This window comes from Squalius cephalus, assembly GCF_949319135.1.
Source record: "Squalius cephalus genome assembly, chromosome: 12".
NCBI classification, from domain to species: Eukaryota; Metazoa; Chordata; class Actinopteri; order Cypriniformes; family Leuciscidae; genus Squalius; species Squalius cephalus.
The window spans coordinates 111991-128597 of record NC_137133.1 but is presented as its reverse complement, the minus strand read 5'-3'; the positions used below and the strand labels follow the sequence as shown (position 1 = coordinate 128597).

The 16607-nt window shown below is 41.3% G+C and overlaps 1 protein-coding gene across 1 annotated transcript in view; it reads right to left on the bottom strand.

Moving 5' to 3' along the window:
- Window positions 1-1313: 1313 nt before the first annotated feature.
- lrfn2b (leucine rich repeat and fibronectin type III domain containing 2b) overlaps window positions 1314-16607 on the bottom strand; it is a 95940-nt gene continuing 80646 nt past the window's right edge. The window contains exon 4 of the mRNA XM_079887841.1: window positions 1314-7367. Within this exon, the coding sequence (XP_079743967.1) occupies window positions 6398-7367 (970 nt within the window). The 3' untranslated portion in view covers window positions 1314-6397. The remainder of the gene's footprint in view (window positions 7368-16607) is intronic.

Sequence of the window (16607 nt, the reverse complement as noted above, 5' to 3'; positions counted from 1 at the left end):
ATAGTGTCTTATTAATCTCTACAGCATTTACATGAACATCACTACGTTTCTTCTTCCTTCAGGTCAGATTACAGTGCTCTACTAATTTGTTAATGGAGTCACAGCAAGATCTCAGATACCAGACAGGCTTTATTGATCGGCTGCGTAAAGAGAGAAGAAAGAAAACGTGTTGATTACAAACAGAGAATGAGGAAAAAGACTTAAACATAAACAAAAGAAGATGCAGCTCCAGTATCTGAGACTATAGTAGTCTGCTATTATGAGGACATTTCTGTCTTTCTGTTGTTATTTACTCATGTTGCTCTAAACATGTTTAATGTGATTGTTTTTATGGTACAGAATAAGAACACTTGAACAGACTGAATTTATCCTGTAATTATCCTGGCAATCGTTCGCTCTGCTGCAGATCTCAAATCTGGGAATGCTTTAGATTACAGCCCAGAAAGTAAAACGAATTTACTGCTTAACTTTCAGTAATTATAGTGTAGCTATAAAGCACTTACAAGTGTAAGGGAACAATATGTTAAGTTTGGAGAATAAAGGGGAAACAACCAGGAGAATCAACAAATTATTTACTGTAAGTATTTTAGAACTAAGGGATACTTATTCTAGCCTGGTAATACCAGACTCTGCTACTTCACTTCGCTTCGTAGACAGAGTCTGGAATGGCATAACAGAGAAGTGTTTTCTCTCTTGCTAGGGGGCGCTTGTCTGAAGTTTAAAATCATTGGTTACCCGTAAGCCAATCACATAACGTTTGGTTATGGCGTGTGTTATGCGCATGCTCGGCCGCATTTAACTTTCACTGTAAACACATGTATGATGCGAAAACAAAACCATCGAGCGAAATACCGGAGTGAACATGGCTGTGAACGACTTCTGCAGATTATGTGAAGTAAATCTACGCATCCACGGTACAATCAGCGTCTACGTCACGGCTCTCAGCCCGCCCTCTGTTCGTTGATTGGCCCGGCTGTTTCCAGACCGGTGGCAAACAGAAAGCTCTGAAGCTGTCTCAGACTGAGTACAGAAGCGAAATGAAATTGAGCGGAAGTACGAAGTCTGACGTAGTCAGGCTATACTTATTCTACTATGATACAACAATATTACATTTGGGAGCAATGTAGTGATAATGGCCTGTAGCAATTTGCAATAAACTGCGTACCGTCTTGTAATAAGAGTGTATCAGGGTGCATATCTGTGCTTATACAGGGATTTATTTTGATATCAAAAGTGCAGCTGTTTTATTTTGGGCTTTCGTGTTTCAAGAAAAGTATGAGTAAAACTATTGTTTTTGTTTTTTTTTTATACTGGGGAAATATACTCTTGTTCCATGTAGTTTCAGGAAAAGCGCAATAAAAACACATCGTCAGTCTTTAGAGATGCTCTTGTGCTTCAGTTCAGTCTCAAGATGTTTTTCTTGCAAAATTAATCTGTTTTGTGTGCAAGAGGGGAAACATCAGCCAATATTTAACCCTTTCTCAAACTCTTGATGTTGTTTCAGGCTCTATTAGAACAGGTTTTCCTGCTTGAATGTTGATTATTCTCCTCATCTTCTCCATTGTTGCGGCTCCTCACTTCCCAGTCTGTCAGTAACGCTCTGTTTACTTCCTGTCTCTATGAAGCCCCTCCTCCTGAAAAGCACACTGTCCTCTGATTGGTCGGCTGGAGCAGTCTGTTGTGATTGGTTGAGAGCTTCAAGTGTGTTTGGGAAATGTCCCGCCCCTTTCCATAACCACAAGTTTCAAAGCAATACTAACTAACTCAACCAGGCCCCGCCCCTTTATTCTGCGCATTAATTATTATAATGAGGAATAATGTGACGTGTTCGTTCCCGGAAGAAACTCAAGACTACAGTGGAGGCGTTTCAGGAGTTCAGAAACACTGACACTGATATAGAGAAGAACTCATGATCAAACAACAACATTACACACTAAAGACGGATAAAGATGGACAAGAGCAGGATCAGACCTGCTCGCCAATGAGCCTGTGGACAGGGCCCTGGGACGGGGAGGGGAATCCACTCATTTCCCATTCACTGATCCTGGTTTCATCACGGGACTCGTGAACTCAAGCGGCAAGTCACTGAAGCACAGCTACAGCTTCTGCCGAACGTGTTATCCAGCACAGAAGACTGAGAGCTGCTCTTTCTCTGAGCTATAAACAGCACTGAAGACTCCAGGTCCAGATCCTGGGACAGTCCTGCAAACTCTAGAGATGCTCCTAAAACTCCCTCTGGGATTGAGAGTAATGCACTGGCCCAGGTCGAGTGTTTCTGGCCTGTTTTATAAGACAGTGGTTAAACTGCCAGACTCAAGCATCTCCATTCAACACACGCTCCCCTGAGACTGATGTCATGACAGCGTGTCCACACACAGAAGACCAGAGGCCTGTAGAAGCGGCCCTCAGTGGGACTCAGTCCTCAGAGCTGTCGGATGAGTGATGGGACACGGAAGTCAAGTCAAGTCAAGTCATCTTCATTTATATAGCGCTTTTAACAATGTAGATTGCTTCAAAGCAGCTTTACAGAGATAAGCGTATAATTTAAGGTAACAGAGATTGTTTTGGCTTTATAGCAGAGTTAAGTTATTTCCATCTAAAGTTAGTTTTGATTGATTTGCTTCCGTCGCAATGATCATTTGTTATTAAATTAGGGGCCGCTAAGACGACACCATTCTCTCTACACAGACTTTAAACGCGAACCTGTGAGAAACACTGATGGCGTTCACATGAGCATTTAGAATGGGTTCTATAGTTATGTGCGTTTGAAAATACGCAGGTTTGGAATTCCCTACAAGCCAAGCCTAAACAAAGTACTTGTCTTTCCTTATAAATTTTGATAAAGAATTTTATTTTATTTTTTTGCTTTGGGGTAGGAACGCGAAACGAATTTTCCCGACAACGCCTTATCTGTAGAGTGGTAGTGGGATCCTCCATAGGGAGAGACTAGTTGGCACTTCAGCACTGCGTTGTCATCGGTCCAGGCGAAGGTCCTTCGTCAGATCTGGATACGGCCTGGATCCGGCAGGCTGCAGGAAAACCTCGGGATAAACACAGACACTAAAATTAGCGTAGATGCCATTCTAACCTAACCCTAATATGAAGTGCATGGGGAAGTGTGGATGGGAAGATGAACCGTGGCTCTCGGACTCTTCCCGGATCAGGGTCAGCGCTGCTTGACCAGGTCTATAATTGACATAGTTTTATAATTCTTTTCTTTAGAAAACAAAACAAAATGAAAATAAATGATGAAATGCTAAAGTTGTTATAATTGCACATTGATATGAAGCTCTTTCTTCACACAGAACTCTTCAGTCATCTTTAAACTAGTGAGGAAGAGTTGAGATGCGATTTACTCTCAACAAACCAGATCAACTTTTGTGATGAATAATCTGATCATTTATTTAAAGATGCAGATAAAAATGTGAAAAAAGGCCAACACCTTTAATTTTTAAAAGATTTAATTCAGCTGATTATCAAAAATAGACATTAACTCATGATTATTTTATATACAATTTTGTGCATTGAATTCCCAGCAAAAATAACTACCATGCAGAGGTGGACAAAGTACACAACTTCCTTACTTGAGTGAAAGTACAGACACTACCGGTCAAATATTACTCCGGTACAAGTAAAAGTTGTAAAGACCCATTTTTACTGAAGTAAAATCACAAAAGTACTTGTTTTTAAAAGTACATAAGTATCAAAAGTAAATGTCAATGCTTTGTTGCCTAACCCTCAAATCAATATCAGATGTGTTTCCAGAACACAGTTCCAGTGGGATTGAATGTGGGATTGAATAAGTCACTCAATAACGTCCACAATGGTTTCGGACACCCAAATGGCTGATCCCTCAGATACTGCCCTATTTAAAGTTTTTTGGCTTTTAGTATATGTTAACCTTATTGTTATCTAGCTAGTGTGCACCAAAACAATGGCAAAATTCGCATTTAGAAGAGCAAACCCAACGCTGAAAATGAAAATCAGGTTGATGTCAGAATCCAACGCCAGATTGACATTAATCTCCAAAGTTGGACAGACGTATTGTGGTTGAAAACGAAAATCGGGTTGACGTCAGAAACCAACATCAGTCGAGTTCCAACGTCAATCTGATTTTCATTTCCAACCAAAATCATCCCCTGACTGACGTTACTACTCTCTACTCGAGGACCTTGACAGAATTGTAGTGGAGTAAAAATTACGATATGTCTTTCAAATGTAGTCAAGTTAAAGTAAAAAGTTTCCAGAAAAAATAATACTCAAGTAAAGTACAGATACTCAAAAAGTGTACTTAAGTACAGTACTCAAGTAAATGTCCTTTGTGACGGTCCACCTCTGTTACCATGATATCAGATATGTATAATTTATGCCATAATATGATATTCTGGTGTAAACTTACTGTCAGCCACAGTTCGGCTCATAACTGCTACACACGGCAGATCACACAATAGATATGGTTGCAAAATGTTTTTTAAATTCATTACAAAATGAAAGGGTAAACGACACACAATCCTGAAGCCATCAGCATTTGCTGGGATGCTTTTTCAGATTTGTTTAATTTTTTACTTCAAATGACTCATATCACTACAGTAATATCAGTGGGATATTTCAGGGTTAACTTAAACTCAGACACATACCTCTGTTCCTCAGATGAGCGTAACTCCTGATGTAAACGCACTGAATCCTTCAGGAATGATCTGGGGTGTGTGATGCGGTGTCATTCCTGTTACTGAACTGTGTGTGAACAGAACCGGATGAATGCATGTGAAGCAGAACAGATAACAGTGAACCCAGAATGATGTTTCAATGTCAAAGGCAAATCAGTTTTCTCCAGCTGTGTTGGACGGGACGGCCAGTGCTTCTCTACGGCTGACCAACACAGTGTTTGAAGGACTGGATGCTCTTCATTAAACACAATAGTTGTTTGGGGATTGTTAATTGTATGAGTGTTAAATACTTGAATACTTATAAGTAATCCCATGGCACACTTGGAGGTTAGTGAACTCCAGAACCTGTTGGAGAACATCTGGACTGGCCTTGCTTTATATCACAAGAAATCCAATTGCTTGTCATTGTAAAGTGACTCAAAATAACACAACAGACATGTTTTCACAGTCATTCTTCATTACTAATGGCTCATGTCGTTCAAACACCTTTGTAAATACATAAATATAGAAAAACATCACATGTAAACAACCAGCTTCAAATATTTGAAGATTCATTGAAATTGCACACATGATTTCTCATAGGGAAACACGAGTAAACGAGAGCTGGAAGAGAGTGAGGATGAGATGAATGCATTTCAGTTCTCTTTCATCAAGAAAGAGGAGCGTTTGATCAACAAGATAAAAAATATAAAACTTTAAATTCTTTACACATATATACAGTGTTGCACAAGAAGATATTCACAGAGTCTTTATGCTGCTCTTCAGGGAAACCATTGGAATGGTAAATTCATTTCCTCAGTCTATGTTCATCAGTTCTCAAACCAGCCTAGAAAACTGCAGTAGCTCAAGAGTTTATATTCCAACCCATCCCATAGTTTCAGACCCCAATAAGACATAAAGATGACATGCACACACACACACACACACACACACACACACACACACACACACACACTGCAGTTTGGCGTCTGTCGCTTTAAATGCTTGAGCTCATTAAAGCAGGATGGATTCTGATTGGCTGTCAATGTTTTTATAATGCATCAGCTGGAAGAATCCATGGACTCTGCTTATCTTTATATGTAGATAATTTCTTTAGAACCGTATCATTATAGTGATCGTCCCTGACGAGCACTGGTTTAAAGGCGCAATCTAAAACAAGCGTACTTTACTGAGAAAATAGACGTGTTTAGCTGAAAACTGGATGATTTGCTAAATTTAGCAGGGTTTTTTACACCGAAATATGGGACCTTGAACTACAAAACCTTTCCATTGATGTATGGTCTATTACGATAGGACAATATTTGGCCGAGATACTGCTATTTGAAAATCTGTAATCTAAGGGTGCAAAAAAATCTAAATATTGTGAAAATCGCCTGTAAAGTTGTCCAAAGTCCTCGATATTGCTGTATCCACTCACAAAAATAACTTTTTATATATATATTTATGATAGGAAACTTACAAAATTCTTCATGGAATATGATCTTTACTTAATATCCAAATGATTTTTGGCATAAAAGAAAAATCGATAATTTTGACCCAGACAATGTATTGTTGGCTGTTGCCACAAATATACCCGTGCGACTGGTTTTGTGGTCCAGGGTCACATATAACGTTCTAGATTGTTTGGTGAATTCCCCCTGACTCTTCCCCTGTTCTGGATATGGCAAGGCGAGTAACAGTAATAATGGTGATGTCCTGCAGGATGGAGTGTTTGAGGTGTAGGTTCAGCCCTATACAGTGCTCTCCATGACCCAGTCAGCGCTCCCGCCGGAGCCTTTGCTCCCACCGCTGTCCCCGTCCTCGTCGCAGCGCAGCAGCATGCCATTCACTGACAGACTGCGTTTGGTCCAGATGCTGCTGATCCGCCGCGGGTACGAGCACAGCTGCTGCGCACGGGACACGGTGAAGTCGCCGGTGTCGAACGAGTGGCTCCTCCGGGGCCTGGAGGGCAGAGGCGATGTGAGTAACCTGCTGATCCGTGAGTCCAGAGTCTGGCCCAGCAGCGGCTCCCGGTCCGTAGGCTCCGAAGTCGGGAGAGCAGGAGCAGCGCCTCCGGACGGGAGCGGCTCCGAGGACGGGCCCCGCAGCTCCACAGACGTGAAGGCCCCCAGCAGCTGGTCCAGGTTGTGCCGGGGTCTGTGCGGCGCCGCCCTCAGGACGCTGGCGAGGGCACTGTTGGGGCTGTAGGGGGGAGCATCTCCTGAACCTGAGGAGGAAGAGGAGGAGGAGGAGGAGGACAGGCTGCTCTGCAGAGAACCAGACTTGAACTGGACCACTCTGTCCTGCTGGGTCGCTTTGGGTTTGGGCCGCAGCAGAGGAACGCCGTTCTGCCCCAGCCGTCCTCCGTTGGGCTGAGAGTAGGAGTCAGTGCTGTCGCTCATCTTGCTGACCGGAGCCTCAGCCTCAGCGCTCCCTCCGTCTCCTGCCTTGTAGCGCAGCACGAGGATCCCGATGAACAGCAGCAGCGTGGCCACGATCACTCCTCCCACCACCAGGATCATGGTGCCGCCCAGCAGCTGCCCGTGCAGAGCCTGGCACCGCGGGAGCCCGTCGCCGGTGTGGAAGCGCACGCAGCCCACAACGCTGGTGGCCGTGAGTGTGGAGGCGGAGTCGTCCCAGGCCGCCAGCACACACAGGTCGTACCGACACCCCGACACCAGGCTGGACACCCTGAACGCCTGACTGGAGGGAGGAATCATCCTGCGGACACACAACCACAGACTCATCACACACAGATCATCTCATCATCTGATCCACTGCGTTCATACAGTATAAACAGGCTTTGATAGAAGCAAACAACAAACACATCTGACATGTACACTAACGTTCAAAAGTTTGGGATCTAGTCTATTCTGCTCAGCAAGGCTGCATTTATTTGATCGAAAATACAGTAAAATAGTGAAATATTATTCTAATGTAAAACTGCTGTTTTTTATGTGAATATATAGTAAAGTATAGACTGAGATGTCTGTGATCAAAGCTGAATTTTCAGCATCATTACTCCAGTCTTCAGGGTCACATGATCCTTCAGAAATCATGAATAATGATGACAAATATGATGATTTGATGCTCAAGAAACATTTATGATTATTATATGGGGAAGGGAATGGCTCAGATCTCGCATTTGCCGAGGCAGTTCTCATCTGAACTTTGAGGAGTTAGATGTCTGCATTTATATAGTATTTAGACTTTCATCTATGACTGTGTTTACTTGTCTGGTTGATCTTTGGCTGCATTTAATTCTGAGGAAATAAATGCTGCAATTCCTGGGGGGAAATTAATAACACCTCATTATACGGTGCCCATCTCCCTTCGGTGCCCTCAGGTGCTGTTCTGCCAACCCCACTACCTCGTGTGCTTCGGGGCGCAGCGGTCTCCAGCGAGTTCTAGTCTCAGTGTCTGACTCCCAGAAGGAGGATTTAAGAGAGGTCAGTTCGGTTGTTTCCTGCCGGTCATCCGCTTCAGGACGCTGGATTGGCTTCTTGAGCTATCCTAGAGACCAGTCTCGAGAGGCTGGTTCCTTTAGCAGTCTCAGCCGTCTTGGGATGAGACAGATCTGAGGACAGTCATCATCTCGAAGAAGGCTTCGACTAAGAAGAAGGCCGTCAGACTTCTGAGGGCAGTCCCCTCCAGGGAGAAACGGATTCCACCTCATTACACGGTGCCCGTTTCTCCTCGGCGTCCTCTAGGGGGCGATCCTCAGAGGAGGGCCACAGTGCTGCTAGTTCGGTTGTTCCCTGCCGTTGGTGTCTGTTCGACCAATACCAGAGGCCCGTTTCAAGAGACTGGTCCCCTTAGCAGATTTTCTGGCAGTGTGGAAACTACTGCCAAATATACCTCGCTGGGTCCCGCTCACAAATGAAAAGGGTTCCAGAATTCAGTTCGGTTCTTGTCCGCCCAGGCTCTGGTTATGGAGCAAAAAGGGTCAGACTAGAGGCGATAGAAGGGGTTCCTCCTCCCAGCAGGGAGTCAGGGTTTTACAGCCGTTACTTCATTGTTCCAAAAAAGGATGGAGGGTTGCGTCCTATTCTAGACCTGCGTCAACTAAACCGCACAGTTGTAAAACTCAAGTTCAAAATGCTTACACTCAAACAGATCGTGTCTCAGATTCAGACTGAGGACTGGATTGTCACGATAGATTTGAATCCATTCTCATCACACGAAGTTCCCGAGGTTCGCTTTCGGGGGCGAAGCGTACCAATATCGGGTTCTTCCCTTCAGCCTAGGTTTATCACCCTGCACTTTCACGAAATGGGTGGATGCAGCTCTGGCTCCCCTGAGACTCCAGGGCATCCATGTGTTGAATTATAGCGACGACTGGCTGATTATAGCTCAACCAGATGGCGGCTCGGCATTAAGATGTCATTCTGCCTCAAAATGAGAAAGTTGAGCTGAGGCTCTACACCAAAAAGAGTGATATAAGATATATATATTACTGACTCCAACTTTTGATCGGTAGTGTTTAATGTTACAAAATAATCTATTTCAGATCAATTCTTTCTATTCATCAAAGTTGAAAAATCATGAAAAATGAACACAACTGTTTTCAACATTGATAATAATCATAAATGTTTCTTGATCATCAAATCATATTAGAGTGATTTCTGAAGGATCATGTGACACTGAAGACTGGAGTAATGATGCTGAAAATTCAGCTTTGATCACAGGAATAAATTACACTTTACTATATATTCACATAGAAAACAGCTGTATTGAATTGTTATATTTCACAATATTCCTTTTTTGTATTTTTAATCAAATTAATGCAGCCTTTGTGAGCAAAAGAGATTTCTTTTAAAAACATAAAAAATCATTAGTGTATGATTAAAGTACATTTGGGAAGTTTGATCCTCAGGCATTCTTTATTTATTACGATACGCCACACACTGATGTTGGAAACACAACGGGTAAGTAGTATTAACAAAACAAAAGTATTGTGAACAATAACCCCAAATAAATGAATGATGAATTTCATCTCAGAATGATGAAAAACATTGCTTTCCACCCACTGTCTCTCTCTAGAGGACTGTCCCATCTCATGATCTCCACCAGAGGGCGCTCTGTACCTCTGCTTTATCTACAGTACAACTCCCACAACCACTGCTGGACTAATCCTGCTCAGATTACTGTTATCTTCTCCTTTACTCTTGCCTGTTTAAGCCCTGTGTATTAACTCTTACTTAATAAAGTCTTGTGTTTCTATTACTCTGCCATTCTGAGCGTTATCCTGGTTTCCTGTGTCCAGGTTTTCTGATTCTCTGCCAGTTTTCTGGATTACCCTTTTGTCTGAGCTTTCTGCCCAGTTGTTCATGTGGACTGTGTGTTTGACCTTTGGCCTGTTATATGGATTACGATTCTGGATTGTCCTAATAAAGCTGCATTTAGATCTTCAAACCAAGTCTCAGAGCACTTCGTAACAATTCTACATGTTATCTGTATTAATGATCAGAGTTTCTGCCTTGTTTCAAATCAAGACGGCTCTTCTAACGTCACTTGGCCACTCGTGTTTCAGCTAATATGAAGAGATTCCCACTGGAAAGCACAACTTCTCCCAGTGTTTCATGTGTTGAACTAGTAATCCCAATACTTCCGACTCACTCGAAGGGCACATTATTTATCTAACAGATGCTTTGTTATGCAAATCAGGGGAAGAGAAGATGAAAATTCAGACAGCAGCAGACGCTTCAGCACAATTTGCACTTTACAAAGTTACAAAAAAAAAGAAAAGAAAAACTACTTGAAATCTAACATATCACAGAAACGTGAAAAACAAACAAAACAAAAAAAAACAGAAGATTGGGCATCCTATTTAAACCAGCTTTTTCTTTTGTTTAATTGTGTTTGGAGTGTCAGATCATATTTCAGGACTCGTGACAGCCGTGTTGTGGCGTCACACAGAGTTCACTATATATTAGTCTAAATCAAGTGCACTATTGCTCTTTTCCCATGAGGTAAACTGCTGCTGTCTGATGTCCACCGTACACAACGACATCAGGAGTTAGGTTGATGGTGGTCCAATTCAATGAAGACATTTAGGGAAGTTACTTGTGTAGTTATGGATTTGCCAATGCTAGAGGCATCAATTATGTATTAAAGTCTCCCTGTGGTGAAAATCCAGCTTTTAATGTTGTTTATGTGTCTATGTGGTGTTTTTAATCTGCTTTAAGACAAACCATGTGTAAATTCATAAGTCGACAGCATTGCTGAGTATTTCCTCCTTAAAACTGCAGTGAACCAAAGACAGTCTCAAAAACACGCTTTGAAATCGCTGGTGTTTCTGACGTCACAAACTACCTTGTATTAAGAGCAGGCGCGCTCAACTCGCAAAATAATTTATGGGTGCGAGTAATAAAAAACGTTTATCAAAAGTAAAGATGAAAAACCGCACTCTCAGGTTCTATTTTCATACATTTATTATTACTATGTCCTCACAGACGCGTTTCGGCCTAAGCCATCATCACAAACTACCTTGTAACCAATCAGATCAACGTGCCGGCGGGCTTCAGCATATCATTAACAGTGAACTAGCAGGGGAGTCTCGAGAGATGCCAGGTTATCCCGGGATATTTTTCTGTTGGTATGGAAAAATCGTGTAGATTTAGCAATATAGCGGGTGTATAATGTATATTACGATGTTATGATGAACTACATGCCTTTTTCCGCTGACGTTCTGCGTTGTTCAAAGCATTTCTGATGATTGTTAGAAAGCAGCTGACTCTGAGATGGCGAACGGGAACATGTTTTGTGTAACATTAGCAACACATTATTAGCTGTTTGATAACAGTCAAGCAAAAGGCTAATCATTTTATTAACCGTTATGTGTCCAATGTTGTAAAGAGCGATACCATCGTGCAGCGTTTACCTCAGTGTATCTGTGAGCTGGCGTGAGTGAGTGGAGGCGGGGCTAATTAGCATATTCATGGACCGTGTATACTAAATGAAGCAAGGCTGTAGAGTTACATTCAAGATATCTCAAGGCATGAAGAATTTAAAGGAAAAAAACGTTTAAATATGTAATTTTGGTGATCAAAGTTGAGTTTTAAGGGATACAATTATATACTACTACTATTGACTTTAAAATCTTTGAAAAAATTAAACTGTTTGTTTGACGTCCACAATCAGCCCCTCTGTATTCTGACATCGATCACAAAGTCTACGCATGTTATTGCTCACTTCTTTAGTGTTTTCCGTTCTAATTTTTTTTTTTTCTACTGAATTATTTTTAGACAAACATCATAGATCTCTGAAAGTCAGACACTCTCTTCCTGTTCTCGACCAGAATAAGCCACAAACAAGACCAGATTGTATGCCATTAGTAGTCAAATGTCTAAAAATATTGCTCATCTGTCCACTAGACTTGACTGGACGCCTCTTATCTGAGTGTGAACTTCCCTAGAGCTGGTCCATGCTGAGCTGACAGCCAACAGTAATTGGCTTCACTTCTTCAACCCATCTGTGCTGCTGCCATGAGCAGATGGCCAAGCTCATATCACTGACAGATATTAATAAAGAAATGACTGCAGGAAAGGAAAAACACAGCAAGAACGACAGTAAAGCATTTGATCTGTGGGTCGCCAGTGAAAGGATGGTGGTACGGCTCTTCTGATGCCTGTTTCACATCAGTTTCAGACCGTCAGCACGAGGTTCAGTGTGTTTCATTAGAACAGAGACACGAGGAACAGTCACTGCAGTGAACGCTGATAACTCACACATGCACGCTCTTCTCAGGTTTGCTGTAAGCAATCAGCATGAGCTCATTAAATCATTAAATAAAGCCTCTCATCCAGCCATTGCTCTCCTCCTTTCATCTTCTTCTCGTCCTCTCTTATCTTTTCTTCTTTTTTACTCTCTCACAGCTTGCACAAGAGCTCAGGTTTCTAATACATACCTTCCGCTCTTTGATTCTTTAAAAAAAATAAAAACTAACATATAACAACATTTTTCTTTTTGTTATTTGAAGGCCACATTAAACTGTGTTGGAAACTATAATTTTTGTGTTGTTTTCATCATTTATTTTATTTATATTTGGATTTTATTGTTCTGCTCTTATTCCAGGGCCAAACTTGTACTCTTAAAGTATAACAATCCATTAAACAAAATATGGTTTATTACATTTTAACTATGTTCATCTCTAAATTCATGTCAATATTTTATTGTGTGCAAATTATTTATATACATTTTAACATAAATTAGGACTCATTTCGACCAAGACCAACAATTTTACCACTCATAACGTTTTATCGAAGGCTACTATACTAGTTTACCAATGAGACAACAATGTCAGTAAAGAACTTGATATGAAATGTGAGACGTGATTTGTGAAGAAAACAAAGACAAACTATTAAATATTTCAATAAACAGGGTTATGACTGTCACAAATCAAGCCTCCGATCGCCACCAGAGGGCTCCACACACACACACACACACACACACACACACACACACACACACACACACACACACACACACACACACACACACACACACCTTGCAAATTCTTGTTTTGCTGTTGCTGACATTTCTGATGGTTCATTCCTGTATATTGATCTCTTGTGTATGACCTTGGACTGTTTACCCTGTTTACCCTGTTGCTGCCTTTAGATTGTCTGTCTGTTTACCTGGATATTGTCAGTATTGTTTGCTGTCTGCCCTGACCATTGCCTGTGTTATCTTGACGATTCTGCCTTATATCTTTTGCCGGTGTTTTACTCATGTCTGTTGAACTACGAGCATTGTTTTACAATAAAGCTGCACATGGATCCCAACTCTGTTGACTCCACGTTACAATGACATGAGAAATCAAATTTGCCAAAAATCATACGATCAAACAGCTTGTTCTGAACTTGTGGGATCTGTGACATCACACATGTACATTTGCAGATGCCCGCCTCCAGAGCAAGACATCTACCAATAGTTATACATCATTGCATCATAGGCCCCGTAGCCTATGCAGTTATACATAAGTAGTTATGCATTATACATAATGCAGTTATACAATAGTTATACATCATTGCATCATAGGCACCCATAGCAATGCAGGTTAGATAGGTGGCGCCCCGCCGAATCATGACTTGCTTTACGGCACAACGTCACATACATCAACAACATATTTGACGACAGCTGTTTGACAAAAACAGAAACTGCATAGTATGCCTTTAACGGATGACATTTGCCTTCACTGGATGTGAGTGTCGCGTCAGAAGCAAACAGAAGCCATTATAAATCACTCACGCTGAAACTGATACAGATGTGTGTTCAGATTCTGACATCTGCAGACAACAGGACAAATGGAAGAGTGAAAGAACGTTTGCTTTTTTCATTTAAACAACTTGTTTATGTCTCTGTACAGACTTCTGAAGGATCCCAGCGACATTAACAAGTGGATGGTTTATTTTAATAGCCCTGCCAACACCAAAAGTTCTGCTCCTCATATATACTACCGTCAAGTTTTGATGTCATCTGGAGAAGCATCACAGAATTCATCAAAACACAAGGTGTGTGTGTTAGTTTCCCTCTTCTGAGTGTGAAAGAGAGCATGCAAACAGAGAGATCTCACCCTCACGGCTCTAATAGGCTGGGACTGTTGTATAGCACAGCACTTTCAGCAGACAGAAATATTGCTTGTCCTGGGTATCTGTCGCAGCTGGTTTTGGTACTGCATCTTTGCCACGTTGAGAGTTTATTACCCAGTAATCATTTTCCAAGGCAGCTCATTGAGCCGTTATGAAGAAATGAGTCGATAATGTATTCTCTCACACCGGCACAACATGGACGCCTCTGATAAAGATGCCACACAGAATTACTGCCTATGAGCTGAGCCGAGCAGTTTCTTCAGAGATTCATGAGTGAATGGCTTCAGTAATTTGATTTTCCCTCTGTCTGGATTCCCTCTCTGTAAGGGCACTTTAGCAGCTGCAATAATGGACTGTTACCTCATCGAAGAGCAGAGGATTGACATGCTACTCACCCACGGAGTCTCCGTATCCCCTTAGTCTGTGAATACACAGAATAATCAAGTAGATATGGGAACTGGATGAATATTTGAATGTTACCAATCCTGATCTGAATTCTGACTAGTGATGCAGCCTGAATCATAGTGACACAGAGGAGAACTGAGCGACTGAGCCTGGATTCTCCCAAGGGTTTTCCTTCATTCTGTCACGGATGGAGTTTGGGTTCCTGCCGCTGTCGCCTCTGGCTTTATTAGTTGGGGACACTTAATATTCAGGAATAGTCTTGATCTGACTGTACTCACACAGCTGTATGAGATCTGAACTGGACGATGACATCAATGTTTTCTGAAGAACTGCCTTAATTTAATAATTGATGATCTTTGCACAAAACTGAGTCAACACGGAACTGACTTCAGCTGAACAATGACACTATTTCCCTTAGATCTGCTGTACAGCCGAACTGAACTCTGTTTACATAATCAAATCATTTTCCTGATTATCACTGTAAAGCTGCTTTGAAACAATATTGTATTGTAATAAATTCTGTTGACTTTATAAATCTTTGTTGCATTATATGCCAACAGTGATAGTTCAAAAATGGGAAAAGCACTTGTGTTTTTCCCCCTTAGCTTGTACACCTGTAGTCTCGCGTAGCCAGACCTTCAGAGTGACAGCAGACGGTATGGACTCCATCACAGCCTTCATTGGCCAAGGACCACGCAGAGGCCGTCTGACTGACATGTAAACATGATTTAAAGAGAGCAGAATGCTAGATCTAATAACAGGTAGACAAATTAACTTACAAAAGAACCATAATTTTGATAATTTCAGTCTCCCCTTTCGCGTTGGGTGTTTTTTTGGTCTCCCCGTTCTGTCCCCGTTTAATGCACAGTTAGCCGTGGATTATCCCTTACTTATGTTAGTTATGTTCTGGTTATGAAAGGTTTTTGGGTAGAGGTTTGCCACTCAAGTTTGCGTCTTTGCAACGCTCATTGGTTTATTAAATGTAGGTAATTTGCTCAATAGACTATTACTGACTATTACTAATAATACTCTGGATATGAATGGCCTGTTACTTTACAGAGATTATGTATTTATCAGGCTACTAGGATGAAAACAATGTGATGTAACTGTCATTGATGAAAAGCAATGTGTTTGGTATGGCATTTTCCTGATACGCTGCAGTGATACACGTCTCTTTGCATCTAGGATCCAATTTACCCGAGGTTTAAAATTACCCAGGGTGAACTACTTCAAGTTTGGGAGCCCTTAAATGTTCCATAGTTTGAGGTATTATTAGTGATTTCACCAAACATGCTCCTTAGCAGTGGATACTTGATCTTTATAAATGTGTCTATGCTTCACGTGTTGGAACAATAGGAGATATGGTAATACTTAATCCAGGTGAGGAAAACCTTGGTTTTTAATGTGAATACAATGTGTGGGGAGAGCAAACACACTTTCCATTAAACTTGTTTCAAACAAGTAGTTATGATACTGCATATTTGAACTCTTGCTAGCTTCAGAAGCTGTTAAAATGAACAAAATCCGTGCTTCCAAAAATCTCTGAAACTGATTCAAATGTAGAATATTATTTCTGTCATAACAACTTGAAATATTGAAAACAGGACTTGAAAACAGCCTTTATAAACAGCCTTAATATTTGAGCCAAGGAAGTTTCCAAAATTTGGTTGATTTGCATGCGTCTTGAGACAGAATATTGTAGCCAGAGCTACTTCTCTCTGTTTATGTATATGACGCGTCATGCAGATACTTGGGTTACTTTGCAGTGGTTGTCTGTTGTGCCCCTCGGTCAAAAAGATTGAAAATAGATAGATCATATTAATAGAGGAGTAACATAGTGATTAGGAATTAGACAAAAGCACAGTTTGGAAGATGGATTCATGATGTACTTGCTCGTTATATAAATTTTGAATGAAAAAAGTTACAGTACACAATACTAACAGGAGCCGTTAATAAAACATGG